This window comes from Macaca fascicularis, chromosome 11 (genome assembly GCF_037993035.2).
Source record: "Macaca fascicularis isolate 582-1 chromosome 11, T2T-MFA8v1.1".
Classification (NCBI taxonomy): Eukaryota; Metazoa; Chordata; class Mammalia; order Primates; family Cercopithecidae; genus Macaca; species Macaca fascicularis.
Genome location: NC_088385.1, coordinates 119,284,099 through 119,305,492, shown reverse-complemented (window position 1 = coordinate 119,305,492; position 21,394 = coordinate 119,284,099). Strand labels below are relative to the sequence as shown.

Here is a 21,394-nt window from a genome sequence, read left to right as displayed (position 1 = left end):
TTTTTTTAGTAGAGACAGGGTTTCATCACGTTGGCCAGGCTGGCCTCAAACTCCTGACCTCAGGTGATCTGCCCACCTTGGCCTCCCAAAGTGCTGGGATTACAGGCGTGAGCCACTGCACCCTGCCTGTTTTATTATTTTTTAAGTGATAAAAATATACAAGCAATAGAGAACAATCTCATCTCAGTAGTTCCAGACCAGCCCCACACTCCCATGGCAACCCACCTTAAACATCTGGTGTTTTTTTTTTTTTTTTTCAGAAGGAATCTTGCTCTGTCGCCCAGGCTGGAGTGCAGTGGCGTGATCTGGGCTCACTGCAAGCTCCACCTCCCGGGTTCACGCCGTTCTCCTGCCTCAGCCTCCCGAGTAGCTGGGACTACAGGCGCCCGCCACCAGGCCTGGCTAATTTTTTTTGTATTTTTAGTAGAGACGGGGTTTCACCGTGTTAGCCAGGATGGTCTTGATCGCCTGACCTCGTGATCCGCCTGCCTTGGCTTCCCAAAGTGCTGGGATTACAGGCGTGAGCCACTGCGCCCGGCCTACTAATTTTTATTTTTTGTAGAGATGGGGTCTCCCTGTGTTGCCCAGGCTGGCCTCAAACTCCTGGGCTCAAGCAATCCTCCTGCGTCGACCTCCCAAAGTGCTGGGATTACAGGTGTGAGCCACCGCACCCGGCCTAGTGAGCATATATTTTTTTTTTTTTTTTGAGACGGAGTCTCGCTGTGTCACCCAGGCTGGAGTGCAGTGGCGCGATCTCGGCTCACTGCAAGCTCCGCCTCCCGGGTTTACGCCATTCTCCTGTCTCAGCCTCCGAGTAGCTGGGACTACAGGCGCCCACCACCGCGCCCGGCTAGTTTTTTGTATTTTTAGTAGAGACGGGGTTTCACCATGTTAGCCAGGATGGTCTCGATCTCCTGACTTCGTGATCCACCCGCCTCGGCCTCCCAAAGTACTGGGATTACAGGCTTGAGTCACCGCGCCCGGCCTAGTGAGCATATTTTTAAGGTGTATGTCAATTAGTGTGGAACACTGATGGAATGAACATAGCAATAATTAGAACTGCCACTCACTGAGCACACATTAAGTGTCGGGCATTGGGCACCAAGCATTGTTGACAGACGCTTTATTTTTTGTTTTGAGTGCTTACTGGGTACTAGACTTTTCAGTAAATATTAATCACCTACTATGCTATTCTACCAAGTGCTTATGAACAAGTGTGCAGCGCCTATTCTGCACCAGCCTTTCGCTTGCATCTCATTTAAACGTGAAAACAAGGAGTGATCTCTATGTTCTGCCCAGCGTGGGGGCGCGGGTCCGAGCAAGGAGTGCACACCTGAGTAGGGACAGGACCGGGGAGGCGGCGTCCTCTTCCCTGGCGCGCTGCAGAGCCAGGGCTACACTGAATGGCCAGGAGGAGAAGGGGCCGGCAGAGGTCAGGCTGAGGGCAAGCGGCAGCAAAGGGCGAGGCGGGGGTCCAGGCCACCCGGGTGGCCGGATCCGCGGAGCGGTGGGCGGGGCGGCGGGCGGGGCCTGTATTGTCCGCTCCGCGGGGCATGCCGGGAGCCCCGCCCCCAACATGGCGTCTCACTGACAGTTGGCTGCCGAGCGGCAGAGGCGGATCCTGCTCCTGAGGGCGGCGGCGGCGGCGGCGGCGGCTGCGGGGCCGGGGTCTCCCGGGCCGGGGTCGGGGGGGATGGCGACTCGGACCGCCTAGGGCGGAGCTGCACGGGCGAGGCGGCAAGCGGGTCGCCGCTGGCGGACGCGGCGGCCGCTGCCATGGACTGGTGATCGCGGCTGCTGCTGCTCCGTCTCCGCCGGCCGGGCGTCTGCTCCTCAGCTCCAAGCCCTCAGCCGGGGCCATGGGCTCGTCGGCGGCCGCGGCGGCGGCGGCGGCGGCGGCCGCTGACTCGGCGCAGTGGCTCTCGGTGAAGGAGGAGACCATCTTCCTGCACGACGGGCTGATCCGGGTCACCGACCTGGCCGAGTTGCCCAGCGAGATCCTCGGGGCCCCGGAGGCCGCCGACACCGACCTGGAGGTGAGCGAGGCGGCCCCCGGCCCCCGCCATCGGACTGGCCCACTCTCCCGGCGCCCCCGGGTCGGGCCCCTTCCTCGCCCCAGCCGCGGGCCTCGCCTCCCAGGGGCTGCCGGGGCAGGTGTGTGTGGGCGCGGGGCGGGCAGGTGGGGGCCGCGGCCGCAGGTCTGCAGACCGCCCGCCCCGCTCTCCCTCCCTCCCTCCTCTGGGCCTGGCGCCCGCCGGGGATTTCATTTGTGGTTTTCTTCTGAGCGTTCCGACACCCGGCATTTTATTAGACTAGCACCCGGCTCGGCCTTCATGCCCCGGAGGAGCCGCCGCCACCACCCGGGCCTCCCTCCCCTCCCCCACGGGCCCCCTGGACCCACTTCCAGGGCACACCCAGGTTGCTTAGCTTTGGGAACATTTTTATTTTAACGCTGTGCACCCTCCCACCCTTTTCTTCCCTAGTTCTGTGTTTTTTTTCTTTTTTCCGGGAGAGGGTAGTGGCAGCTGCGGGTCCGCGGTGGGCAATCCAGCAACTTCTCTGTGTTGTGTCTGGGATGGATTGACACGGGGCCTTTGTCAGGGAAGCGGGCGGTGTGGACAGCGAGAGGGATGCTCCAGCGGCCTTCCGTGCGCTCTTGGCGAAGGGTCACTGGCGCGTTAGGCCGCAGGGCCTTTTTGTGTGTCCGGGGGTCGCCGAGCATCCCGGGTTCAGAGCCGTGGCAGGTGCAACAGCAGATCTCATCAGTTGAGCTGCTTGGCCTTGGGGGCAGAAGGGAACCAAATGTGCTTGGTTGGTGGGAACTTTCCATCGACTTCACTTGGGTTCGTATTTGCCTAAAGGTGGGAATACTGGCAGTGGCGTTTCATGGAGGCCAGCGGATGCTGACACTGCTCCCCCTCCACTTCGTGGGATGACATTTTGATGTGTAGGTAGCATGGGGTGTCATCAAATTCTTACTGCCGTATGGAGAGCTTTCTGGGATAGGCGCAGAGAGGATGGCCTATCTTCTGGCTATAAACGGAATGTGAGGAATCTTTTGTGTTTTGCGGTTTTGCGTGCAGTTTGGCTTTACGCACAACGAACATTTATAGAAATGAATTAAAAGCCATTACTGTGTGTTTCTGGAAACGGCAGTGATCGGATCGCATTGGCCGAGACATTTGGACGTGCTTGAGATGCGAATACGTTCCTCTGTATTTTTGTGTCTGGATTTGCGGTTGCTTCAGCACTTCCGTTGTGAACTCTTAATTGACTTATTTTACAATCTAGTCACCAAAAAGAGGAGGATATGGTTGGTAGGGAATTCCTAACATGGAATCATCGTTTTATTGTGTCTCATTTGGGCCTGTTCTATAAAAAGCAAGGTGTGTCTGAGTGTCTTATCTGCCTGAAAACTCAAGGGGTATTATGCTATGATAGTGGAATCTTTTGATTTAATTGGCTGTGTTGTGTGTGAAAGGTGGGAAGTGGATGCTCTTTGTTTCTTTCTTTTCTTTTTTTTTTTACCCCCAGACCGAGTCTTCCTCTGTCGCCCAGGCTGGAGTGCAGTGGCCCGATCTCAGCTCACTGCAACCTCCGCCTCCTGGATTCAAGTGATTCTCCTGCCTGTGCCTCCCGAGTAGATGGGATTACAGGCGCGCGCCACCATGCCCGGCTAATTTTTGTATTTTTAGTAGAGACAGGGTTTCACCATGTTGGCCAGGCTGGTCTCGAACTCCTGACCTCAAGTGATCTGCCCGCCTTGGCTTCCCAAAGTGCTGAGATTACAGGCGTGAGCCACTGTGCCGTGCCTATGCTCTTTGTTTCTTAAAGACTAATCCAAGTTCACAGAACCAAAATTTATATATATGTCATTTATGTAATTTATTTTTAGGATTAGAAAGAGTAGGATTAAAGTATCTGTGCTGTTAAGTTGGTTTTCCTAAAATGTTTGTAAATGTATTGCATGAATTTGTCAGCTATTTCTACAGAAGAATGGTTTTAAAAGGAAAAACCTCTCTGGCCTGCTAGATTTTGTTTTTTTTAATTGCTTTTTGAATTTATGGTCTGATTTCTCAGAAACTAGTATGTGTATGGGTGATACACTGGTAGCAGTGCATAACTTTTTTCATTCTTTCCATGTTATACAGGCTCCATGGTCTCAGGAGAAATAGCTAAGAATATTTTTTGTGGCTATTAGATTTGTGTTTGGGTGTATTCATATATATATATAATCTTTTTATTTGTTTGTTTGTGTTTTTTTGAGACAGAGTCTCTCTCTGTTGCCCAGGCTAGAGTGCAGTGGCTCCATCTAAATCTCAACTCACTGCAACCTCTGCCTCCCAGCTTGAAGCAATTTTCCTGCCTCAGCCTCCCAAGTAGCTGGGATTACAGGCATGCACCACCATGCTGGGCTAATTTTTGTATTTTTTAGTAGAGACAAGGTTTTGTCACGTTGGCCAGGCAGGTCTCGAACTCCTGACCTCAGGTGATCCGCCTGCCTTGGCCTCCCAAAGTGCTGGGATTACAGGCATGAGCCACCACGCCTGGTACATATTTAATTACTTAATAATGTTGATTAAATGTATCCTACATGTCAGGCATTATTTTATTAAATTCTCAAAAGAGCCTAACAGTTGGATATATTGCACTCATTGTACAGATGAAGGAAGTGCAGAGTAGGTATTCAACTTGCTCAAGAGCACATAAAGAGCTTGCACATTAACCTAGTTCTGTTCACCGCATATCTGCTCCTCATCATAATACTTTATGCTTCCATGCATGTATAGTATTTGTATTTGCAATTATTTTAAATTTCATAACTGGCTACAGAAGGAAGAATTTCTGTTTTCTTTAGTAACTGTTTCTTTTTCATATTTGAGGAAGATTCATGGTTTATTAATTTTTTAAAAGCTATCTTTTGAAATACCACCACATCTATGAAATACAGTCTTCCAAGCCTCTCCTTCCAGTGGACATCTGGGTGAATAATGGCCATTTTCCACAGAGTTTATTAATATATATAGAATCCTTTAGTTAACACTTTTGGATTATGAGGGACGGGACTCACTGCAGAAGAGTGCAATAGTCTTAGAATTTTAGAGCAAGAAGAGACTTTAGAGATAATAATTTCCCTCATTTTAGAACGAAGTTCTCTAAGATCAGGAGATCTCAGAGATCAGGAGATGAGGTTATGGCTTAGTCACTATAGCATAGCTAGTTGTGGCAGGGCAATGACTAGACCCTGGCTTTTCTGCGTTTGGATTCTAGTGTTCTGTTCACCCTGTCAGCACTGCTCAAAGTCAATCTAAAGAAAGAATCCCTCCTAAGAAGCAGATCAACATTAACTTAATATTTTAATTTAAGCAGATCCAGAGTATTTGAATTAAAATTTTTCTTCCCAGTAAATTCCCTCCCTCCCTCCCTCCTTTTTGAGACCGAGTTTCATTCTTGTTGCCTAGGCCGGAGTGCAGTGATGCGATCTTGGCTCACTGCAACCTCCACCTCCCAGGTTCAAGCGATTCTTCTGCCTCAGCCTTCCAATTAGCTGGGATTACAGGCATGTGCCACCATGCCCAGCTAATTTTGTATTTTTAGTAGAGACTTAGTTTCACCATGTTGGCCAGGCTGGTCTCGAACTCCTGACCTCAAGTAATCTGCCTTCCTTAGCCTCCCAAAGTGCTGAGATTATAGGCGTGAGCCACTGCACCCGGCCTCCTTTTTTTTTTTTTTTTTTAAAGCAATAAATAATGTTTAATCAACTAATTCATTCAACAAGTATTGGTGGAATTTAGAGTGAGCTGGGCCAACCGTCCTGGATGCTGGGGATATAGCAGTGGATAAAATAAAATCCTTGTCCTCAAAAAGCTTATAATTTATTGGAATGATACAGACAATGACAAATATGTAACATGACATAGAGGCAAATGATAAGTGCTAAAGAGAAAACTATAGCTCAATAAAAAGATGGAGAGCATTGGAAAGAGGGCTCTGTTTTTTTGTTTTAATTTTTTTTGTTAGAGATGGGGCCTTGCTATATCGTCCAGGCTGATCTTGAATTCCTCCTGGCCTCAAGTGATCCTCCGACCTGAGCCTCCCAGAGTGCTTAGTATGAGTCACTGCACCCAGCCAACTGTCCTGTTTTATTTTATTTTATTTTTAATTATTTATTTTTGAGACAGAGATTCTCACTCTGTTTCTCAGGCTGGAGTGCAGTGGTGCCATCTTTGCTCACTGCAACCTCCACCTCCCGGATTCAGGTGACTCTCCGGCCTCAGCCCCCTGAGGAGCTGGGATTACAGGCATGCAGCACCACGCTTTGCTAATTTTTGTATTTTTTTTTTTTTTTTTTTGAGACGGAGTCTGGCTCTGTCGCCCAGGCTGGAGTGCAGTGGCCGGATCTCAGCTCACTGCAAGCTCCGCCTCCCGGGTTTACGCCATTCTCCTGCCTCAGCCTCCCGAGTAGCTGGGACTACAGGTGCCCGCCACTTCGCCCGGCTAGTTTTTTTTTTGTGTGTATTTTTTAGTAGAGATGGGGTTTCACCGTGTTAGCCAGGATGGTCTCGATCTCCTGACCTCGTGATCCGCCCGTCTCGGCCTCCCAAAGTGCTGGGATTACAGGCTTGAGCCACCGCGCCCGGCCTAATTTTTGTATTTTTAGTTGAGACGGGGTTTTACCATGTTGGTCAGGCTGGTCTTGAACTCTGGACCTCAGGTGATCCGCCCACCTCTGCCTCCCAAAGAGTTGGGATTACAGGCGAGTCAGCCACCACACCCAGCCTGTCCTGTTTTATATAGGGTGGACATGAAAGGAAAGCCCAGGATGGCTTTTGAGCAGAGACCTGAAGGGAAGGAGGGAGTATATCATATGGCTCCCCGGAAAGAACATCCCATACAGAGACGACAGCAAGAGGCAAGTCCTTGAGAGGGAAGCGTCCTCAGCATATTTGGAGCTCTGAGCCCAGTAAGCTAAAGGGGAGAGGAGAGATAGGGAGCAGGGGATACAGATCAAGTAGATCCTTGTACGTGAGGGCTTTGGATCTTACTATGAGTGAATTAATAATGCAGAGTGTAGCTGGGTGTGATACGCCTGTAATCCGAACACTTTGGGAGGCCGAGGCGGGCAGATCACAAGGTCAGGAGATTGAGACCATCCTAGCTAACACAGTGAAACCCCGTCTCTACTAAACATTAAAACAAAACAAAACAAAAAAAATAGCCGGGCGTGGTGGCGGGCGCCTGTAGTCCCAGCTACTCGGGAGGCTGAGGCAGGAGAATGGCGTGAACCCAGGAGGCGGAGCTTGCAGTGAGCTGAGATCCTGCCACTGCACTGCAGCGTGGGCGACAGAGTGAGACTCTGTCTCAAAAAAAAAGAAAAAAAAAAAAAGAATGCAGAGTGAGGCTTTTTCTTGTCCTTTAAAATAGCCATTTGTTGGAACATGTGGAAATAGGCAAAGAGAAAAAAAAAAAAGAAAAATATAGCCGTTTGTATTTATTTTAATTTTATGTTACTGGTGGAAAGCAAAAGACGTATAGGAATTATTATTATTATTTATTTTAGACAAGAGTCTTGCTCTGTTGCCCAGTCTAGGGTGCAATGACTCGATCTCAGTTCACTGCAAACTCTGCCTCTCAGGTTCAAGGGATTCTCCTGCCTCAGCCTGCCGAGTATCTGGGATTACAGGTGACCCTCACCCAGCTAATTTTTTTTTTTTTTTTTTTTTTTTTTTTTTTTTTTTAGTAGAGATGGGGTTTCACCATATCAGCCAGGCTGGTCTCGAACTCCTGACCTCAAGTGATCCAACCGCCTCTACCTCTGAAAGTTTTGGGATTGCAGACATGAGCCACCATGACCGGCTTAGGAAATTTTTTAAAAATATTGAAATAAATATACATTTAAGAGAAATAAAAAAGCAATAACTCAAAAATAACATCTCAGATGTTATTGCATTTTACATTGAATTTCATAGAACATTATCCTTTTTAAAATAAACGGAATTTAACAGGGGGAAAAAAAGGAATAGCTTACTTGTGGAAATTACAAAAGCGTTCTGCTTCCTATCCCATTTTTCTTTACAAACTGCAGTTGGGAACAAGCAGGCATCGTATATAAGAGTGTTGACAGAGAAGCTGATTAACTTACCCAAGGTGGCTAAGATATTTCTTACTCCACAGTTGAGGTTTATTTTAAATTTAAGCATTTTGGTTAGTGCTTCTCATATTTCATGGTGTTTGCTTGTAAGTACTCCCTCTCCACCCTGCCCCACACCACACAAAAACTTGAACATGAATGTTTAAGTCAGCTTTATTTGTGACTGCCCAAAGCTGGAAACAATCCAAATGTCCGTCAGCAGGTGAATGGATAAACAGATGTGGTACATCCATACAATGGAGTATTACTCAGCAACAAAAACGAATGAACCGTTGGTACTCACAACGTGGATTTATGCTGAGTGGAAGAAACCAGACAAACAGGAGTACATACTGTAAGACTCCATTTCTATGAAATTTTGGAAATGCAGATTGATCTGTAGTGGTTGCGTGGGGATAGAGGCGGGCAGGAAATGATGAGAGGGACGGAGTATAAAGGAGCATGAAGAAACTTTTGGGGCGATGGCTATTTCCCTATTTTGATTGTGGTGATGGTTTCACATTTGTATATGTATGTCAAAACTCATTAAATCACACACTTTAAATATGTGCTGTTTACTGTATGGCAACTATATGTTAATTAACAAATGAAACCTAATAAATGCAAAAGGGTTTTTGTTTATTATTTTGTTTTGCCAAAAAAGAAAAGGGGCATTTGGGTTTGAAGTTGATCAGCTGAAATCGTCAAGGCTTTAAATACTTATCGTACACTCAAGTGAAATATTTGAGATGATATTTAGATTTATGTTGATCTGTTCTCCTAGGAGGACACTGCTAGCCTATATATCCTTTGGGCAAAATCCTTTGGAAAGTGTTTATGTACTTTTATAGAATTCTAGATTTGGAAGAGTTAATGAATAAGGGAATAAACTTACCTTGTTCACCAGTAGTGTCGATTACCATGCAATTAATGAGCACTGTAATAGGAGTCACTGAATCTTGGTGCAGTATTCTGTGAGCTTGGGCAAAAGGCCCAACAGGCTTTCAGGCTTGTCTGGCTCAAGCTGTAAAATGAGAATGAAGTATTTGAGGGCTGTGGGAGACAGTATTGCCTTGAAGTTAAAGTCAGGTTTAAAGAGTCAAACTGGGATCGAAATTCTAGCTCTGCTCCTTGCTTGCTGTGTGACCTTGGGCAAATTCCATACCTTTTTTTAAACATATTTTTCTAGAGACAGGTTCTCTGTTGCTGGCCGGAGAGCAGTGGTGTGATCATAGTTCACTGCAGCCTCACACTCCTGTGCTTTAAGTGATCTTCCCACCTTAGCCTCCTGAGTAGCTGGGACTACAGGTGTGCTACTAATTTTTAAATGTTTTATAGAGATGGAGTCATGCTGTGTTGTCAGGCTGGTCGTGAACTCCTGGCCTCAAGCAATCCTCCTGTCTCAGTCTCCCAAAGTGCTGGGATTACAGGTGTGAGCCACTGCGCCTGGCCTAATTCCATAACTTCAGAAATCCCTAGTTACTTTTTTTTTTCTTTTGAGACAGAGTCTCGTTCTGTCGCCCAGGCTGGAGTGAAATAGCGTGATCGCAGCTCACTGCAAACTTCGCCTCCCAGGTTGAAGTGGTTCTTCTGCCTCAGCCTCCCGAGTAGCTGGGATTACAGGCTTGCATCACCATGCCCGGCTAATTTTCTATTTTTAGCAGACATGGGGTTTTACCATGTTGGCCAGGCTGGTCTGGAACTCCTGACCTTTGGTGATCCACCCGCCTCAACCTCCCAAAATGCTGGGATTATATGTGTGAGCCACCGTGCCCAGCCCCTAGTTACTTCTTCTGGTGCATCTTCTTAGTCATCATTGTCACTATCTCTACCACTACCACGACAACAGCGCCAGCATATTGAGTGGCACGTTCTGTGCTAAGTACTTCACATCCATTATTTTATTTAATCCTCACAAAAAACATGAGGTTGGTACTGGATTATCTTTATTTTATTGTTTTTGTTTGTTTTTTGTTTTGTTTTGTTTGTTTGTTTTGAAATGGAGTCTTACTCTGTCGCCCAGGCTGGAGTGCAATGGCGTGATCTCGGCTCACTGCAACCTCCGCCTCCTAGGTTCAAGTGATTCTCCTGCCTCAGCCTCCTGAGTAACTGGCATTATAGGCCCATGCCACCACGCCTGGCTATTTTTTGTATTTTCAGTAGAGACAGGGTTTCACCATGTTGGCCAGGCTAACTCCTGACCTCAAGTGATCCACCCTCCTCGGCCTCCCAAGTATGGGGATTTCAGGTGTGAGCCACCGTGCCCAGCCTAGAATTATCTTTATTTTATAAATGAGGAAACTGGCACAAACAAAAGTTAAGTAACTTGACAAAGGTCAGATGGTTAGTGGCAAAGCTGAGGCTGAAATAGATCTGTCTGATTCCAGCCCTGAGTCCCTATTCTTGAACTATTGTTACACTATCATCATCTATAAGAGTGGGATAATGATAGGGCTAATTAATGTCAGAATTAAAAAGATGGAGGTGGCCAGATATGGTATCATGCCTGTAATCTCATTACTATGGTAGGGGCAAGGAGTGGGTTGGAGTTTAAGACCAGCCTGGACAACATGGCAAAACTCTGTCCCTACAAAAAAATACAATAAAATTAGCTGGGCATGGTGGCATGCACTTGTAGTCCCAGCTACTCAGGAGGCTGAGGCTGAAAAATCACTTGAGCCCAGGAGGCAAAGGTTGTAGTGAGCCAAGATTGTGTCACTGCACTCCAGCCTGGGTGACAGAGCCAGACCCTGGCTCAAAAAGAAAAAAAAAAAAAAATAAGATGGATGTGGGCTGAGTGTGGTGGCTCATGCCTGTAATTCCAGCACTTGAGAGGCCAAGGCAGGAGAATTGATTGAGGCCAGGAGTTCAAGACCAGCCTGGGCAACATAGCAAGATCCCATCTCTACAAAACATTTTAAAATTAGCTGGGCATAGTTGGCTACTTGGGAGGCTGAGGTGGGAGGATCACTTGAGTCCAGGAGCTGGAAGAGGTGGTAAGCTATGATTGTGCCACTCTACTCCAGCCTGCATGACAGAGTGATATCCTGGCACCAAAATATTAAAAAAAAAAAAAAGTGATTATGTTTAAAGTGTGTTGACTCTATAAGGTGCTATGTTGCTTGGAAGTTATTTTATTCATAGTCAACCAGCAGCCTATTGTATTTGAAAGCAAAACTATCCCATCAACATAATTTTTTCTATAGTACTGGAATACTTTTTTTGTTTGTTTGTTTGGTGATCCCTGTGGAATTTTTTTTTTTTTGAGACGGACCTTCACTCTCGTTGCCCAGGCTGGAGTGCAATGGTGCAATTTCGGCTCACCACAACCTCCACCTCCCGGGTTTAAGTGATTCTCCTGCCTCAGCCTCCCGAGTAGCTGGGATTACAGGCATATGCCACCATACCTGGCTCATTTTGTAGTTTTAGTAGACACAGGGTTTCTCCATGTTGGTCAGTCTGGTCTCAAACTCCTGACCTCAGGTGACTTGCTTGCCTCAGCCTCCCAAAGTGTTGGGATTATAGGTGTGAGCCACTGCACCCGGCTGGAATTTTCTTTCTTTTTTTTTTTTTTTTTCTTTTTGATAAGGAATTCCTCTCTCGTTGCCCAGGCTGTAGTGCAATGGCGTGATCTCAGCTCACTAAAACCTCCGCCTCTTGGGTTCAAGCGATTCTTCTGCCTTGGCTTCCCAAGTAGCTGAGATTACAGGCATGTGCCACCATGCAGAGATAACTTTGTATTTTTAGAAGAGACGGGGTTTCACTATGTTGGTCAGGCTGCTCTTGAACTCCTGACCTCAGGTGGTCCAACCACCTCGGCCTCCCAGAGTGCTGGGATTACAGGTGTGAGCCACTGTGCCTGGCTGGAATTTTCTTCCTTCCCAATTTGTTTGCAATATGGCTAGGCAAATGAAATGATAGATAGTCTCTGTTTCAGTTTTTCTCCAATAGCAAGACCCTAAGGTCTTGCTAAATAAATCAGCTTTGATTATTATCTGTCCTCTTGGCTTCCATCTTGACTGTCATAAAATACCACCTGTTGGCTCGAGATGCTGGGTGGGTGGTCATGCATCTCTTCTTTCCTAGGTCTGAAGGTAACTGAGGTGATAATTATGAAAGGACTGTCAATTGCTGAAAGTGCCCCATGCTTTCCCCTCCCCACCTTTCCCTCTTGTTTTACAAAGTGGTTGTGGGGTGAACACAAGGAGTGTAGTCTGCTTTACAAGATGTTTAGTCAATAGTTGTAGACAAATGTAAATAACAGCAGGTGATCAGCTATGGGACAAATGCATAGTTATTTCAAAAGGAGAGAAGATTGCAGAAATTGTGTAATGATTATTTTGATCCTGCATTTTAAGCACAGCTTATGTATCTATTAATTAAAAAAAAAACAACTATGAGTAGTACATTAATACATTACTGACAAAATGGAAATAACACGTAAACCTGAAGTCCCTTTTAAGCACCATCTCTAATTTGGATCTTTGTGTCCTTCCTGCCCTGGCTAACTTAGTGACAATTTTTTTCATGTGTATCCTTCAAGACCATTTTAAAATTTTGGTGTGTATATAACACATTCTATTTTTTTCTTTTTTACATAAAGATGTCATACTAGACATATCTTTCTGTAACTTGCTTTTTTTTTAGACTCAAGGATATGTTTTGATCATTCTATGTCTCCATATATATATCTACCACATTATTTTTAAGTGTTGCACAAGACTGTAGAAATGCCACAGTTTTATTTAGACATTCCCTATTGATGAGTATCTTAGTTTCCTGTTGCCATGCTAACAGATTATCACAAATTTCGTGGCTTAAGGCAGCATGGATTTATTCTTTTACATTTTTGGAAGTCAAAAGTTTGAAATGAGTCTCACTGGGCTAAAAGTCAAGCGTTGGTAGGTGTGGTTCCTTCTGCAGGCTCTAGGGGAGAATCTGTTCCCATGCCTTTTCCACAGCTTCTTGTGGCCACTTGTATTCCTTGGCTTGTTGCTGTTTCCTCCATCTTCAGAGTACGTTACTGCAGTCTGTCATCTGTCATCACATTGCCTTCTCCTCTGACCCACTCTTCCCGCATCCCTTTTATAAGCACCCTTGTGAGTACATTTAGGGCCCACCCAGATAATACAGGATAATCCCTCCATCTCAAGATCTTTAACTTAATCACATCTGCAAAGTCCCTTTTACCATCTAAGGTCACATTTATAGGTTCCAAGGATTAGTAAGTGGACATTTTGGTGGGCACCATTATTCAGCTGAGCATCATGGGTATTTTGGTTGTTTTCCGTTTTTCACTCTTAAAAACAGTCCTTCAGTACAGATTCTTGCATGCCTGCTTATGCACACCTGAGATTATTTCTCTAGGGTAAGTGGAATTGCTGGGTCATTGGTGACAAGTTAATTTTAATAGATACTACCAAATTGCCCTCCTGTGTGACTACCAATTTATAGTCCCGGTATTAGTGTTTGATAGGACCTCTTTTCTGCACACCCTCGCAGAGGCCATTTTAGAACTCGTAAGTTTGCTTAATTTGGCTAGGTGAGGTGGCTCACACCTGTAATCCCGGCATTTTGGAAGGCCAAGGCAGGCAGATCACTTGAGGTCAGGAGATTAAGACCAGCCTTGCCAACATGGCAAAACCCCATCTCTACAAAAAATATTTTAAAAATTAACTGGGCATGGTGGTGGGCGCCTGTAATCCTAGCTACTTGGGAGGCTGAGGCGGGAGAATTGCTTGCACCTGGGAGGTGGAGGTTACAGTGAGCCAAGATCGTGCCACTGCACTTTAGCCTGGGTGACAGAGCAAGACTCTGTCTCAAAAAAAAAAAAAAAAAAAAAAAAAATCGTAGGTTTTGCTTAATAAGCCAATAACTTTCGCTCCAAAAGATGCATCCAATGGATGTAATTGGGTACCTAGAAATGCACACTGAACCCTGGTCAGCCAAAAGAAGCCAGAGTTTTCTGTCTGTGCCATCCAGCTCTTTTCACTTCACTTCAGAGCACCTCTCTTATGGCTTGATAGCCTTCTTGTCCTGGCATAGGCTCATTTTGGTCTGTAATCCAGTTAATACAGACCATGTCCATATATAGGCAGGAGAGAAACGACGACTCCTTACTCCGTGATGGTTTATGGAGAATGCCAGAGACCAGCAGGGCAAGGGAGCTACACACACCGGGAAGAGAAACATTGGCTCCCGAAGTGTGCTCAGAATTCACAGCAGTTGTGAGGCAGACTATTTGGACTTAGATCCCCTGAAAATTTTCTCTCTTACATGCTAATATCATGAATGATTCCACATTTTTTTTTACCTATATGAAAAATACCTATATTAAGTGGATTGTATTTTTATGCTATGTAAAACCTTTTTGATTATAAATAAATAATACAGGGATGTTATTGAAAATAGAGAAAACATCTAAAAGTGTAAGAGAGACAATAAATACCCTGAGATTACACCATTCCACCCAGATGAAATTTTTTTTTATTATTTGCTTCTTCAGCTCATATTTTTATATAGATAAAATTGGGGTTATATGCTATTTGCAGTTTTGGATCCTGTATTCACTTACTGGGAACATTTTGAATAAGATTTAAAGATATGATTTTTAATGTTTGCATAGTAATTTATGGATATACTATAACTGTCTTCTGTTTCTTCAAATATGCTATTTTAAAGATAATCTGCTATTTAAAGATAATATCAACTTATAAGAAGTGAAATAATTTTTAGTATTAAAGTGTTATCTGTTTGATAGAGTTTGGTAAATTATACATTTGTAGTGATTTTTAAAGTGTTTCTGTGACCTATTACTGTTAATACTTTATAATTTCAAGGGATTTTAATAGTGCTGTATGAATCCTCTCCCAATAATGTTGAACATTTGCATGGAGCTTGTAGTTTAGAAAGGCTATTAAGCACATTTGGTGAATAATTAATGTTCCATGATGGGACACTTTGGAGTGGACACATTTGGATCCCTAGCACTTTTACTAAAACCTGCAGTTGGCTGAATTACTAGGTCAGAGCACAGTGTATAGCAAATTTAGATTAACAATAAGATGCGTAATTTGCAAAATATTTAATGCAAATTGTAGGTTTAGTAATGCTAATAACTATAGATTCGGCATTCAAGTAGTGGTTTTATACTAACAAAATATTAACATTCAGTTTGTATTTGTAATGGATCTTTTCAGCGTTTACTATATTTGCTTTGTGCTCTGTAGTTTGTGTTACAATTTCAAATGTGTAAAGTCTAATACAATAGATGTAGCTATTTATGGGGCAGAGTAGAAAATCTGGACATGTTTGCCTTTTTTTTTTTTTGAGATGGAGTCTCCCTCTGTTGCCCAGGCTGGAGTGCAATGGCAAGATCTTGGCTCACTGCAACCTCTGCCTCCCAGGTTCAAGCGATTTTCCTGCCTCAGCCTCCCAGGTAACTGGGATTACAGATGCGTGCCACCATACCCAGCTAAGTTTTGTATTTTTAGTAGAGACAGAGTTTCACCATATTGATCAGTCTGGTCTCCTGACTTTGTGATCCGCCCGCCCCGGCCTCCCCAGGTTCTGGGATTATAGGAGTGAGCCACCCCGGTGATCTTTTTTTTTTTTTTTTTTATGCTCGAATACTTAAGAATGTTGGCCAGGTGCATTGGCTCACACCTGTAATCCCACCACTTTGGGAGGCTGAGGTGGGAGGATCATTTGAGCCCAGGAGTTTGAAACCAGCCTGGGTAACATAGGAAGACCCTGTCTCTACAAATAATTTAAAAATTAGCCGAGCATGGTGGCACAAGCCTGTAGGCCCAGCCACTTGGGAGGCTGAGGTGGGAGGATTGCCGGAGCCCTGGGAGGTTAAGGCTGAAGTGAGCTTTGATCGTGCCACTGTACTCCAGCCTGGATGACAGTGAGACCTTGTCTCAATTAAAAAAAAAAAAAGAAATATGTGCCAACATATTTGCATTAAAACAGTGTTAGGTAATAGAATTTCCTTCTTTATTTCTTGATACTAATTCTTTCCTAATCAGTTACGGAGAAGCTGAAAAACAACTACTGGTTTATTTAATCTGGAAAGGAGAAAATAGATGGAAAGGCAAAATACATTTGGGGAACTTTGGAGGAAGCTTGCCTTTTTTTTTTTGAGACAGAGTTTTACTCTTGTTGCCCAGGCCAGAGTGCAATGGCGCAATCTCAGCTCACTGCAACCTCTGCCTCCCAGGTTCAGGCAATTCTCCTGCCTCAGTGCTCCTAGTAGCTGGGATTACAGGTGCCCGCCACCACGCCCAGCTAAATTTTTGTATTTTTATTAGAGACTGGGTTTCACCATGTTGGCCAGGCTGGTCCTGAACTCCTGACCTCAGGTGATCCACCCGCCTTGGCCTCCCAAAGTGCTGGAATTACAGGCATGAGCCACTGGACCCTGCCGGAAGCATTTTTTTGGTTGCGTTTATAAATACAATTTCCTTTCCCTCAGGGGTTCTGAACCTAAATAGGATTCAGAGATGCATGGGATACCATGAATAGAATTCATGGCATCTGTGACCTTGGATGGGAAAAATATATATATGTTTATTTTCACATACCTTTAGCTGAAATTCAGAATTTTGTTTTCTTTCTTTTCTTTTTTTTTGAGACCAAATCTTACTTTGTCGCCCAGGCTGGAGTGCAGTGGCACAATCTCGGCTCACTGCAACCTCCACCTCCCCGGTTCAAGCGGTTCAAGCGATTCTGCCTCAGCCTCCCGAGTAACTGGGATTACAGGTGTGTGCCACCTTACCTGGTTAATTTTTGTATTTTTGGTAGAGATGGGGTTTCTCCATGTTGGCCAGGAGGGTCTCATACTCCTGACCTCAAGTGATCTGCTTGCCTCAGCTTCCCAAAGTGCTGGGATTACTACATGCGTGAGCCACTGCACCCAGCCAAAAATTAGCATTTTCTCCCTCTGAAGGCAGTCAACAAACTCAAGTAGTATTGGCAGTGTACCCACATGTACGATACAAAAAAAAAAAAAAATAGTAACAAGCAATTTTTTCTTTTTCTTTTTTTTTCTTTTTTTTTTTTTTTTGAGACAGAGTTTCACTCTTGTTGCCCAGGCTGAAGTGCAATGGCGCGATCACGGCTCACCGCAACCTCCACTCACTGCAACTGCCTCCCGGGTTCAAGTGATTCTCCTGCCTCAGCCTCCAAGTAGCTGGGATTACAGGTGCCTGCCACCATGTCTGGCTAATTTTTGTATTTTTAGTAGAGATGGGGTTTCGTCATGTTGGCCAGGCTGGTCTTGAACTACTGACCTCAGGTGATCTGCCCGCCTTGGCCTCCCAAAGTACTGGGATTACAGGCGCTCTTTTTTTTTTTTTTTTTTTAAATGTTGAAATAATTAAGAATGTTGGCCAGGTGGGCCCAGCAACAAGCAATTTTTTCAAAATAGAACGATGTTTTGTTTTGTTTTTTTTTGAGACGGAGTCTCGCTCTGTCTCCCAGGCTGGAGTGCGGTGGCGCGATCTCCACTCACTGCAAGCTTCGCCTCCCGGGTTCACGCCATTCTCCTGCCTCAGCCTCCCGTGCGGCTGGGACTACAGGCACCCTCCACCGCGCCCGGCTAATTTTTGTATTTTTAGTAGAGACGGGGTTTCACCGTGTTAGTCAGGATGGTCTCGATCTCCTGACCTCGTGATCCGCCCATCTCGGCCTCCCAAAGTGCTGGGATTACAGGCGTGAGCCACCGCGCCCGGCCAACGATGTCTTTTTTAAGAGATGCAGTCTCACTCTGTTCAGGCTGAGTGCAACGGCGTAATCATAGCTCACTGCTGCCTCAGTTTCCTGGGCTCAAGCGATCCCGCCATCTCAGCTTCCCAAGTAGCTGGGACAATAGGCTCACACCACCATGCCTTTAATACTAATTTTTTATTAAAAAAAAATTTTTTTTTTGTAGAGATGGGGGTTCACTAGGTTGCCCAGGCTGGTCTTGAACTCCTGAGCTCAAGTTGTCTACCCACCTTGGCCTCCCAAAGTGCTGGGATTACAGATGTGAGCCACTGTGCTCTGCCAAAATGGAACAATTTTTTTTTGTTCACCAGGTATTTTGTTTTTTTCCCTCTTGTCTGAGGAGAATGTTGGTCAGCTGAAAGTATGTGAATAAAATGTAATCAAATTTTGTTAGTGTTGGTATCTTACACTGCTAATCATTTTAAACAGGTAACCTCAAACAGTAACTGTTGCCTGTAATCCCAGCACTTTGGGAGGCTGAGGTGGGTGGATCGCCTGAGCCTAGGAGTTTGAGACCAGCCTGAACAACATGGTGAAACCACATCTATACTAAAAATACAAAAAATTAGCTGGGCATGGTGGTATACACCCAAGTCCCAGGTACTCGGGAGGCTGAGGTGGGAGGATCGCTTGAGCCCAGAAGGCAGAGGTTGCAGTGAATCAGCCGAGATCACGCCAGTGCACTCCAGCCTGTGCAACACAAGGAGACCCTGTCTTTAAAAAAAAAAAAAAAACCAACGAAACAAAAAAAAAAAAAAAAAAAAAAAAGAAGCAGCAGTAACAGTTGCTATCCCAAGAGAAACATTGTTTTTAAAATCTGAAATGCATTTTTGCTTCTGTCCTCTTATAGAGTACAATTATATGCCTGTAGTTTCTTTTGTTGTTCAGATTGTTTTACATTAGTATTGTCAAGGTTCAGGAGTTTTACTTAAATAGCCTCCAGAACTGCACTGGTAGCCACCACCCACATGTGCCTATTGAGTACTTGAATGTGGCTGGTCAGAATTGAAATGTGCTGAAAGTATAATACACATCAGATTTATGAAGGCTTCATGCAAAAAAAAATTAAAAGAACTCAGTAGTAATATTTTATTTTTTATTTTATGTTTTTAGAGACAGGGTCTCACTCTGTCACCCAGGCCAGAGTGCAGTGGCATTATCATAGCTCTCTGTAACCTTGAACTCCTGGGCTCAGCCTCTCCAGCAGCTAGGACTACAGGCATATACCACCATACCCAGCTAGTATGATCCATATTGATTAAATGTTGAAATGATGATTTGTATATATAATGGGTTAAGTAAAATCTACCATTTAAATTAAAAATGCTAAAATTAATTTTATCTGTTTATTTTTACCTTTTTTAACATGGCTTCTGGAAAATATTAAATTATATATGTGTCTTACATATTTCTATTAGACAGCGCTCTTTAGATAGAGGTCAGTAAACTGTGGCTTTCAGGGTCATATCCAGCCAACTATCTGTTTTCATAAATAAAGTTTTATTGGAACATAACCAGCCTATTTGTTTACATATTGTCTGCCTTCATGCTTTAAAGCAGAATTGAGTAGTTGTGACAAGATCTTATGCCCCACAAGCCTTCTAGGGCTCTGTGATCAAATAAGATCATAGGTTGAGGACACAGGTCAGGAAAAATTCACTAATGGAGAATCAAATAAGAATACATAGTTATTTTTGATGAACTGAAGTAGTTTAGGTGAGACTCTAGGAATCTTAATTGCAGTTACACTTTTACTTTTTAATTTTTAAAATTTTTATTTTTTTATTGAGACAGGGTCTCGCTTTGTTGTCCAAGGCTGGAGGGCAGTGGCGCACAGTCACCGCTCACTGCAGCCTGGACCTCCCAGACTCAGTTGATTCAAGTGCCTCAACTTCTTGAGTAGCTGGGGCTACAAGCCCATGCCACCATGCCTGGCTAATTCTTGTGTTTTTGTAGAGATGGGGTTTCATCGTGTTGTTCAGGCTTGTCTCAAACTCCTGGGCTCAAGCTATCTATCTGCCTTGGCCTCCCAAAGTGCTGGGATTACAAGCGTGAGCTACTGCTCCTGGCATACGTTTTGCCATTTATTTATTTATTTATTTATTTTGAGAGATAACGGCTTGCTCTGTCACCCAGGCTGGAGTGCAGTGGCGTAATCTCAGCTGACTGCAAGCTCTGCCTCCTAGGTTCAAGCGATTCTCCTGCCTCAGCTTCCCAAGTATCTGGGACTACAGATGTGTGGCACTACGTCCAGCTAATTTTTGTATTTTTCGTAGAGATGGGGTTTCACTATATGTTGGCCAGGCTGGTCTTGAACTCCTGACCTCAGGTGATTCACCTGCCTTAGCCTCCCAAACTGCTGGGATTACAGGCATGAGCCACCGTTTCCAGCCCATTTTGCATTTTGGATAAGAAGGAAACACTTCCCAACAGTTGTAATATTATTAATATTTTTAATATTGGAACCTAGAGAAGTAATATGGGGTCAGGACTTTTTTTTTTTTTTTTTTTTTTGAGATGGAGTCTTGCTCTGTCATCCAGGCTAGTGCAGTTGTATGATCTTGGCTCACTGCAACCTCTGCTCACTGCAACCTCCACCTCCCAGGTTCAAGCAATTCTCCCACCTCAGCCTCCCGAGTAGCTAGGATTGCAGGTGTACGCCACCACGCCTGGTTAATTTTTTTATTTTTAGTACAGACAGGGTTTCACCATGTTGTCCAGGCTGGTCTCAAACTCCTGACCTAGTGATCCACCTGCCTCAGCCTCCCAAAGTGCTGGGATTACAGGCATGAGCCACCACACCTGGCCTGACCTTTGATTTTTATGTAGAGCATAGTGAATTTTACAAAGAGAATAATGAATTCCTCAGAGATTTCTGCAAATAGCTAGTTAGATGGAGTTAATTGAAAATATGTTATTTTGATCATCATTCTAAAAATATTAATGACTTTGAATGAATTTTTTTTTTTTTTTTTTTGAGACGGAGTCTTGCTCTGTCACCCAGGCTGGAGTGCTGTGGCCGGATCTCAGCTCACTGCAAGCTCCGCCTCCCGGGTTCCCACCATTCTCCTGCCTCAGCCTCCCGAGTAGCTGGGACTACAGGCGCCCGCCACCTCGCCCGGCTAGTTTTTTTTTTTTTTTTTGTATTTTTTAGTAGAGACGGGGTTTCACCGTGTTAGCCAGGATGGTCTCGATCTCCTGACCTTGTGATCCGCCCGTCTCGGCCTCCCAAAGTGCTGGGATTACAGGCTTGAGCCACCGCGCCCGGCTGAATGAATTTTTTGTTGTAGAACTTAGTTGTTCTATGATTAAGTAGTGAACTTGAGCACTATTCTATTTATTTTGCACATTTTCAGGTTTTCAGTAAACCTATTCTGTGTCCATTAAGCCACTTTTATTGAGTGGTAGTGCCTTGAAAACTGGGCCGGACGTGGTGGCTCATGCCTGGAATCCCAGCTGATGATTTGGGAGGCCAAGGTGGGAGGATTGCTTGAG

The 21,394-nt window shown here is 44.9% G+C and overlaps 1 protein-coding gene and 1 pseudogene across 10 annotated transcripts in view; one reads left to right on the top strand and one right to left on the bottom strand.

The window, feature by feature from the left end:
* The first annotated feature begins 1,610 nt into the window (after positions 1-1,610).
* The window catches only part of HECTD4 (HECT domain E3 ubiquitin protein ligase 4), a 226,425-nt gene continuing 206,641 nt past the window's right edge, over positions 1,611-21,394 (top strand). For all 10 annotated transcript variants that reach the window (XR_012420694.1, XR_012420693.1, XR_012420695.1 and 7 more), the window contains exon 1: positions 1,611-2,036. Coding sequence is in view for 6 of the 10 variants with exons in the window: in XM_045366002.3 (XP_045221937.2) it covers positions 1,860-2,036 (177 nt within the window). In the remaining 4 variants the exon portion in view is untranslated. The remainder of the gene's footprint in view (positions 2,037-21,394) is intronic.
* The window catches only part of LOC135966295 (dnaJ homolog subfamily C member 2 pseudogene), a 62,905-nt pseudogene continuing 43,990 nt past the window's right edge, over positions 2,480-21,394 (bottom strand).